The 10,084-nt window shown below is 41.0% G+C and overlaps 1 protein-coding gene across 1 annotated transcript in view; it reads right to left on the bottom strand.

Moving 5' to 3' along the window:
- ARHGEF11 (Rho guanine nucleotide exchange factor 11) overlaps positions 1 to 10,084 on the bottom strand; it is a 229,429-nt gene that overhangs the window by 77,856 nt on the left and 141,489 nt on the right. Inside the window, exons 2-5 of the mRNA XM_007948600.1 lie at positions 3,162 to 3,211; positions 2,140 to 2,197; positions 1,134 to 1,312; positions 208 to 279 (exon numbers count right to left, since the gene is read on the bottom strand). Of these exons, the coding sequence (XP_007946791.1) occupies positions 208 to 279; positions 1,134 to 1,312; positions 2,140 to 2,197; positions 3,162 to 3,211 (359 nt within the window). The remainder of the gene's footprint in view (positions 1 to 207; positions 280 to 1,133; positions 1,313 to 2,139; positions 2,198 to 3,161; positions 3,212 to 10,084) is intronic.

Raw genomic sequence — 10,084 nt, 5'->3', positions numbered from 1 at the left:
CCACTCCTCGGAAGGAAGATGGGGCAATCTACTTCCATAGTGATACTGCCTCAGAAACCCAAGGAGGGGTCGCTATGAGTTGGGTCCGACTCGACGGCACGTAACAACAACTGTGACTGGACATGACCTGTAAACTGAGTTGTAAATATTGGCAGATTGCTTTGATAAAGTATTACTTTATAAGGCAACACTCAGCAATAACCTTACCTGTAACTCTTTCTCCTCCTGCCTCAGCATATTTCTAAGGATCTGAGTAGCATGTTTTTGAACTTCAGGATCCTAGGGAAGGAAAATATGACAGCAGTGAGCATTGGGGGGACCAACTCAATAGCTTAAGTCTCTTCTACTTGCTAATTCCTGGGCCAGGAAAGCCCTGAGTGTAAAGGCTGGGTGATAAGCATGCTTTACATACATGCAGTGCCTCACTGGAACTGAGCAGATAAAAAAAAATCTTATTTTTATTTTACTCTTGAAGTTCCTAGAATCATTGGCTACAATCACCTTTGCTATCAGATTGCTTTCCAACCTCTATCTCCCAATACTTGCTGGCTCACTCTCCTTTCCAACTGGAAAATCCTATTCCCAATCTGTATCTTGTTCTCTTTTAACTCCTTACACAGGCTTTTCTTCATCCTAGGGGTCTCTCCCTACTCCTTTTTGTCCTTTTCTGACTCTCTGCTTCTACCTAACCAGGTCCATGTATCTTTTCTCCAAGCAGTGGTTCTTTTCCCCACCAGGAAATCTTTTTCCTATTTCTTGACTCTGTCCCACACCCTGCTAACAGTGACTGGCAACAGTCTTTAACAGATGCTCTCTGTCCATGCCCTCTCTGTTCTGTGAAGAGGGGTACTCTCAAAGGGCCTCCTTATTGTCTTTCACATACTGAAGAAACACACTACATGTTGCTATCTTTTAAAACTGAAAATGCCTTTATACAGAGGGAGGACACTAAGGGATGGAACAATCCCTTCAATGTAATTCTTATTTTTTGTTCAACTTTTTGATAGTCTTTCATATATCTTTTTGGCTTCTCTCTGCTTACCAAAATCTCTTTCAATCTAAGGTGCTTTCCTCTCCAATGGAGAGCTCTTTAAAACAAAGACAGAGTGCGAAGAGGGCAGGAGGGCCATTACCTGCAGAGGTTTGGGTCTTGTGATGCGCTGTGGAGGTGGCAGAGGTGGAGGAGGTGGTGGTGGTGGGATCACAGGGGTGACTCGGGGAGCTCCTGCTGGGGCTGGGTCCTGCTGGAGTCCAGAGACACCGACAGACGAGGGTGAAGAGCCCAGGAGAGTCAGTGCAACATAGGCACCAGCTGGAGGAAAACAAATAAACAGAGCTTGCTTAAGTTGCCTTGTTCTAGAGAGCAGACATTCACATCACAAAGAATGGGCTACTTTGCCCCTCTCCTTTATTGTCTAACTCTTTTCCCCCTACCCTGCATCTACTCAAGTACTGCTTCCTTCCCTTTCTTCATGCAGAAACCTCATCCATAAATATTTGGGAACACTCCTCACAGGCTAACTTGTTTCTTCTTTTATCTCATTAAATGAGTTAGTCCATGTAAAGCCCCTCGCACACTGCCTGCCTAGCACACAGCACTCAAATTCTAGCCCTTCACCAATCTATCACATCCTTTAATTCTTTCCTCAATGTTTGTTGCTTCTACTTGACTACCTGCATAGACTCAATTGTTGGGCCTTTCAGCCTTGCAAACAAGTAACAGTTTTTCTTTTTCCCAAAATAAGAAAAAAGTGGGTAAGAATGTCTAAATGCAAGAAGGAAGTAAACTGAATTTGCATGAGACCTAGTCTTGGTAGGATATGGTCTAAAAAGCAGTGGTAAAGATGGTTGTAGGTAAAAGTAAAGGCATCAGCGAGTGAAACTAAATGTACACATAATGTTGAATGTAAAACAAACTCTAAAAAAAAAAAAAAAAAAGAGATTTATAGTGTCTTCACTTGAAACAATAATAAGAAATTGTTGCAGCCTAAGTGGATTGCTCCATGTCAAGATTAAAGATAGGACTTTAATGCTTCACACAGCTACAAAGGAAGCTTCTTGGTCCATAGGCTTCCTCTTTCCTCCCTCCCTTCCCCTCAGCCCATCTTCTCTGACTTTCTTTAGTTGTCTTCAACTCACATTTGATAAGCTTCACCACCTCCAGGTGTGAGCTATTGGTCACCATGGTGCCATTCACCTGTTAGGGGGACAAAGAACATTGAGCAGTCATGGTAGAACCTAGGGGGTCATTCTATAAGTTCAAAACTGGTTTCATATTCAGGAAGTCATTCTCCAATGTTTTTTAGCTGCTTCTAGTTACTCTGGATTTGTTCCTGTTCACATCTAAGATGTGTGTCTTCCTACCTAGGCTATAAGTTCCCAGGGAGTAAAAACTGTGTTTTCATTTGTTAATTCATTCACCTGCTTATTTCTTTTTGGTATATACTTTTCAACCAATAGTCTCATATACATGTGTATGCTAGTTAGGGTATTCTGTTTCCTCCTCACTAGAGGACTAAGAAGTCTCCTCATCTAGGATTTCCCTAACACTTCTAGTACTGTAGAAGAAAGTACTAAACAAGCAGGGCAAATTACAGTATTTTAGAACTAGCAAGAACAGGTCAGCACTGTATGGAGAACAGAATATCAACCTGAGAATCTAAAGACTTTATTAGTCATAGCCCCTTCCGCTTAATCTTAGTTTTGTTGTTTGTGAAATGGGGATGATAAAACCTGTTCTAAGAAGCTTGGTTACTTTAGAATTAAGAAGAGCCTAGAATATGGAACCTTAATCACTACTTTCTCCCATACTATACTTTAAACTCACCCTCATGGTGTTGTTGTTGTTGTTATGTGCCGTCTAGTCAAACCTGACTCATAGCGACCCCTCCTTGGGTTTCCGAAGCAGTATCACTACAGAAGTAGGATTGTCCAACCTTCCTTCCGAGGAGTCGCTGGTGGGTTTAAACTGCCAGCCGTCTGGTTAGCAGGCAAGTGTCTTAGCTACTATGCTACCAGAACTCCCCCCACTCATGGTACCACCCCCTAACTCAGTGGCTAACTGGTAGCTAAAATTGTGGGATGGGCCAAGACCAGACATGACCCTGCATGCCCTGCCTCCTTGATCAGGGATGGGAAGTGGGGACAGGGGATTCACTCACTTTGATGATCCGGTCGCCCTCTTTCACACCGGCTTTCATGGCTGCACCTCCTGTAAGGAGAAGGCCTGGTCAGTAGAGCCCAATAACCTCTCCCAGAGGTCAGTGAATCTACCCACAGTCCCTGTCAAGAGACCTCTCCTCCAATATTTCCTCTCACTTGTCTGTGTTAGATTAAACCCACTGCCCTCAAGTCAATTCCAACTCATAGTGACCCTATAGGAGAAAGAATTGCCCCATAAGCTTTCCAAGGCTTCATAGAAGGAAAAGTCACATCTTTCTCTCATTCAGTTAGCAGCTGAGTACTTAACCACTGCACCACCAGGGATTCTTTTCTTAGGTTAAAAACTCACTGCCACAGAATTGATTGCAACTCACAGTGACCCTATAGGACAGAACAGAACTGCCTCAGAGGGTTTCCAAGGCTCCAAGTATTTACAGAAGCAGACTACCTCATCTTTCTCCTGTGGAGTGGCTGGTGGGTTTAAACCATAGACCTTTTGGTTAGCACCCTGATGGTTTAACCATAGCACCACCAGAGCTCCTTGTGTTAGGTTAGGTGCCCCAAATATTGGGTGTACATTCTATTCTGGTCCAATAACACAACTGCTTTTCAGTTATGGTGGACTATATAAGGTCATATTTTTTGCTTTTTCCTCTACCTGGCTCAGATGCCAACCTTCCTATAACCTGGCCAAGACGGGAGACAGGCAGGCTAGGCTCCAAGAATATGTGTATATATGCACATGCTCAATTAAAATGTGTCTGAGTATGTTCCAAGGTCAGATTAGTTTTTATTATTATCTAGTGGAAAGAATGGAAGAGTACTTGCAAGCAGCTTGAAACTCTTATATTGTCATCTAGAAACCACATGTGAACATTATATAAACCAGCCAACTTCTTAAAAGGCAAGCATTCCAAATGTCAGGTCACAAACTGGTTTCTGGTCTATTTCTAAGTTCAATTTTATTTTGCATTTTAATTCACATTTAATTCCAAAACTACACAGAATTATTTATTTTCCTTTAATTTTTATTGTGATTTGGGTCAAAGTTTACAAAGCAAACTCATTTTCCATACAGAAGTTCACGTACACTTTGTGTCATGACATTGACTGCAATTTCCCACAATGCAACAGCTTTCCTCTCACTTCCTCCAGATAGCCACTTCTTCCCTGTGTCCTTGCCTCCCATGTACTCCTGCCCCCCAAGCTGTCTCTCTGTGTATACCCAGCCATTCTATCCTCCCATGATTGATCTCTCCAAGGAGTGTATCTACCTAATGTAAAATTTCAGCTCATATGCCTGGTCTTTTGTTTGTCTGGAAGCTACAGGAATGGGTTCAATTCCAGACTTGAAGGACAGCTAGGGCCAGTCTCAGGGGTTACACCAGGCTCTATCAGAGCAGCAAACCTGGTCCTTTTTTTTAAATGATTTTGAGTTTTGTTCCACATTGTTCTCCCACTCTCTCCAGGATCTCCTACACAGATCCCGCTCCAAGTGGTTGACAGTGGTAGCCAGGCACCATCTAGTTCTGGTCTCACAGTCATACAGGCTGAGGATCACATGGTGTACCAGTCCCTTGACAAACTGTAAAACTACATAGAATTATTGTTAATTTAAAATTCATTTGTCAAATCATAAAAAAGACCAGGTTTACTGGTCTGATAGAGATTGGTGAAACCCTCACGACTATGGCTCCTAGTCACCCTTTGGGCCTGAAACTGAATTCACTCTTGTGGCTTCTAGCCAACAGACAGGCATATAAGATGAACATTTACACCATGTAGATATACTCTTCAGAATGATTAACCCTGGGAGACTGGAAGTGCAGTATCTGCACAGGGAGATGGCTCAATAGGCAGGAATGTACAGGAAAGAAGGACAAAGGGAAAAGGTAGCCACTGGGAGGAAGTTGGAAGAGAGCTGTTATATTATGAGGATTGCCATCAATGTCATGAAACAAAATGCATATAAATTGTTGAATGGAAGATGTAACTTTCACCCAAATCACAGTGAAAAAAAAAATTGTCCAAAAAAGAAAAAACTCACGTTACTTCTTACAAAATCAAAGTTACATAGTACTCACCACTTGTCTAATGGGAATAAGTATAAAAACAGTCCATGCAGATTGCTACAAATGAAATTTTGAAGAAACTTTATACCATAACATTTAACATGTAGATCTAACATTTTTTAAAAATTAATTCCCTGAAGATGGAGGAATAGGCAGACAAGCGAAACAGACCCTCTTCAACCAAGAAAAGAAAAACCAATTGACAGAGATGTAGAAGATAATCCTGGAGCCCTGAGCTTTGAAAGGAACTATATAAAAGTGGATTAGGCACCAACTAGTGGAAAAACCTGAATGAAACAGTGAGCACAGAGATGGTCGGAGCTGCAGACTGTCAGCTGCCCTGACAGGACTAACAGCCTGAATATTTCCAAGAGGTGTTGGGACCTAAGAATTGACATAAAGATCAGCCCTGGTCACCAAGGGCTGCAGGGATGACTGGATTGGTGGTCTATCACCAGGAAGGGTAACAGCAAGGAGGGAGACAACCTGAGCTGTTGACTTTCTGCTGTCTGGAGGGTGCAGCCCTTTTGAGTGTTTACACGCAGCAGCCATTTTGGATATTTAAAGTGACTGAGGGCGCAGCCATATTGGGTATTTAAACTGACGGAGGGCACAGCCATTTTGAATGTTTACAAGTGGTGGCCATTTTGGATTTTAAAGTGACAGCATTCTCATTCGGATTCCAGGGATCTAAGAATAGGCTCTGTTTGCCAAGGTCGGCGGGACATATGAGAGACTGACAACAGGAAAGGAGACAGGTGGTGAGTGTATAAGTGCTGTCAACTAGTGAACAGAGGAGCACAGCACAGTAGCCTGCTTGCATAGATAACATACAGAAAAAACAAAGAAAATGAAAATTATGGTCAAGTCACTCCAACATACAATCACCAATTAAATATAAACACAAAAACGTCACAATGCCTCAGAGACTACAGAGCATCACAGTCCACACAAAGAAGCAAGATAAAGCAGGAGAAACAAGGGACCAGAATACATACCCAAAACACATCCCTGAGGAAGATGCAGCATTGGAACTCCCTGATAAGGAATTCAAAAGAATTATATTTAAGTATCTTCAACGAACTGAGAGACAGATCAAGGAAAACACAGAGAAAACCCTAGAACAATTTCAAAAGACAATACAAGAACAAAATGACAAAATAAATGAAAAATTAGAAATGATATAAAATCTACACGTAGAAATCCAAAAGATTAATACTAAATTTCCAGAAATAGATAAGACATCGAATGGGCAAAGGAGCAGAACTGAATCAATGGAAGACAGAATTGGTGACACTGAGGGCAAATACCTGAACACTTCTTTGGAAAGGGATCAATCAGAAAAAAGGTCAAGACAAAATGAAGAAAGCCTAAGGTTCATGTGTGATACCATCAAATGGAATAACCTACGTGTAACTGGAATTCCAGAACAAGAGACAAAATCACAGAGAAAACAGTCAACGATTTGTTGGAAGAGAATTTTCCTGGTATGATGAAAGATGAGAATATATCCATTCAGGAAGTCCAATGTACCCCAAACAGGATAGACCCCAAAAGAAAATCACCAGGACATATCATCATCGAACTCACCAAAACCAAAGACAAAGAAAGAATCCTGAAAGCAGCACGGGAAAAATGAAAAGTTACCTACAAGGGGCAACTAATAAGACTAAGCTCGGATTTCTTGGCACAAACCATGCAGGCGAGAAGACAGTGGGATGGTATATATATATAAAACACTAAGAGAGAAAAATTTCCAACCAAGAATTACGTACCCAGCAAAACTGTCCCTCAAATATGATGGTGAAATTGGGACATTTCCAGATAAGCAGAAATTAAGGGAATTTGTTAAAACCAGACCAACCTTATAAGAGATGCTAAAGGGAGCCCTTTGAACAGAGAAGCAACAACAGCAAACAACAACTGAAACCAACCCAGCTATAGAAGTATCCAAAGTTAAGTAAGCCTACAAGACTGTAAACAGGGAACCACAGACATCAATTGACAAATGAGGACAACTACAAACCAAAAAGAGGGAAAAAAAAACTGTCATCACAAAACTTCTAGATGGTAGGGAAGTCAAGACAACTATAACATAGAATGGACTGTTCTTAACTTGGGAAGAAAACTATAAATCACAGGGTAACCTCAAAAAAAAAAAAAAAAAAAAAAAGATAAACCTTCACACCAAAATAAAAAAAGAGGACCAGCACAAATATCTAGCAAATACTAAAACAACAGGAATGAAGGAAGTGATAACATGATTCATAGACAAAACGAGCTCAGCATAGAAAATTATATGGAACAAAGAAATCGACACCACGAAAAAGCACATAACAAAAATGATAGCAACAAATTCATATTTGCTGATAATTACATATCTGACAAGGTACTTATCTCTAAAATTTATAGAAAACTCCAACACGTCAAGAGCAAAGGGATTAACAATCCAATTGAAAAATGGGCACAAGACATGAATAGACACTTCACCAAGGAGGATATTCAGGTGGTTAGCTAATATGTGGCGTAGTGCCTAAGGCATTTGACTGCTATCCAGAAGGTTGGCAGTTCAAACCCACCAGCCACTCCTCGGAAGGAAGGTTGGGCAATCTACTTCCATAGTGATACTGCCTCGGAAACCCAAGGAGGGGTCGCTATGATTCGGGTCTGACTCGACAGCAAATAACAACAACAACAGCTAATATGTAAAGAGATGCTCACAATCCTTGGCCATGAGAGAGATGCAAACCAAAACTAACAATGAGATACCATCTCACTCCAGCACTGATGGCAAGGTTCAACAAGACAGAAAATAACAACTACTGGCGGGGATGTGGAGAGACTGGGACACTCAGACACTGCTGCTGGGACTATGAAGGGATACAAACACTGTGGAAAGCAATATGGCGATTCCTTAGAAAGCTGGAATTGGAGATACCATTTGACCCAGCAATCCCATTACTAGGTATATATCCTAGAGAGATGAGAGCCAGGACGGGAACAGATACATGCATGCTCATGTTCACTGCAGCACTATTTACAGTAGCAAAAAGATGGAAACAACCTACATGCCCATCAGTGGAAGAATGGATGAACAAACTATGGTACATACACATATGGAATGCTATGCAGCACTAAAGAATAATGTAGAGTCTGCAAAACACTTCATAATATGGAAGAACTTGGAAGACATTATGCTGAGTGAAGTAAGTCAATCACAGAAGGACAAATATAGTATTAGTTCATTGTTGTGCATGGTCAAGGAAAGGTTTATATATGGAGAGAAACTTTCTTTGTTGGTTGCCAGGGGTAGGAAGGGAGGGGAGGGAACACTGCAAAAAAAAAAGCATTGACTCATGTCACTTTAGTTTTGTGTATTTCATGGTACATAAATTATATTTCAATAAAATACATTAAAACAATTAATTCCCCATCATTATACCAGACAAAAATGATGAAAGGATCTTAAAAAATTCCTTAGAGCTTCTCGATATGACAGAGATCATCTCACAGTCAAAGGGTTTTGAGAGTCCCCAAAGCATGAGTTAAAGGAACCAGCTAATGGGCACCTAGAGAAGAGACAGAGGAGGAAGTGGATACTACTGTGACCTCTGCACTCCTGAAAAGGAGAAAGACTGGTGGCTCTTCTTTCTGTTTCCAATGAAGATAGAAGTGGTTATAGACAGAAGTTCAGAAAGCAGTAACCTGCCATGACATCTCTCTAGATTGTTAAGAAGAGGTACTCCTTAATTATTCATTAGCAGAGAAGAAAGAGCCATCCTGCCTAAATGTATGGGGCATGTGAAGCGATTTTTAATAACTTCATGATCTGAAAAATACTAAACTCTTCAGAGTAAATGAACTAAAGTAGAAGTCCTCAAACTTCAGTGAGCACAGAATCACAGGAGGAATTTTTTAAAAAGCGTATTTCTTCGCCCCCCTGCCAGAAACTGGTCCAGTACTTCTGAGCTTGGGCCCAGGAATAAGGATTTTAAACAATCATCCCTCAGGGCATAAGTGATTCTGATGGAGGTAGAACAGAGACTATAAACTATACTTTGAGAAACACTGAACTAGAGAAACCTCGTATCTAGAAAACACAGTAATAACTGCTTTGTTACTGTTGCATTTCAATGCCAATCCTTGACTGCTAACCAGGAGGCTGGCAGTTCAAACCCACCAGCCACTCCTCGGAAGGAAGGTTGGGCAATCTACTTCTATAGTGATACTGCCTTGGAAACCCAAGAAGGGGTCGCTAGGAGTTGGACCCCACTCGATGGCAATGCAATTTTTTTTTTTAATATATATACATACATACACACACATTTTATAAAACTCTTATTTTACTGCAAACCATCCTTTTGAGCCTTCCTTCCTGGGTCTACTCTACTAAAGCAGAAGGGGAGGGAAAAAAAAGTGAAGAAGTGAACCCACATTTCACTGGACGAGATCCCATACTTTCCCCTCAAACAGACTTCAGAGGAAAATACATATTCTTGACAGTATTACTAGCTCTGTCTTGCTCTAGTGCAGGCACCTTGAGAGAGTAAGGGAAGCAAAGACTAATAAACTATCTCTTCAGAGCTCTACCCCTGGATATCAAAAACAATCTTCCCAGTGATGAAAGTTAACTCCTCAATATAAGAAGCCATAATTATTTATAAGCTTATATGATCCACATACCTCATTTTTTTTTTTAAATTTTATTTTGATTTGGGTGAAGATTTACAGAGTAAATTCACTTTTCATGCAGCAGTTCACATATACTTTGTCTCATGTCATTGACCAAAATTTACAATGCAACAGCTCCCCTCCCACTTCCTCCCCATAGTTACCTCTTCCCAGTGTCC

Source organism: Orycteropus afer, unplaced genomic scaffold (assembly GCF_000298275.1).
Source record: "Orycteropus afer afer isolate SDZICR_OR568_19922 unplaced genomic scaffold, OryAfe1.0 scaffold00217, whole genome shotgun sequence".
Classification (NCBI taxonomy): domain Eukaryota; kingdom Metazoa; phylum Chordata; class Mammalia; order Tubulidentata; family Orycteropodidae; genus Orycteropus; species Orycteropus afer.
The sequence above is the reverse complement of the archived record's forward strand: the minus strand, read 5'-3'. Positions and strand labels throughout refer to the sequence as shown.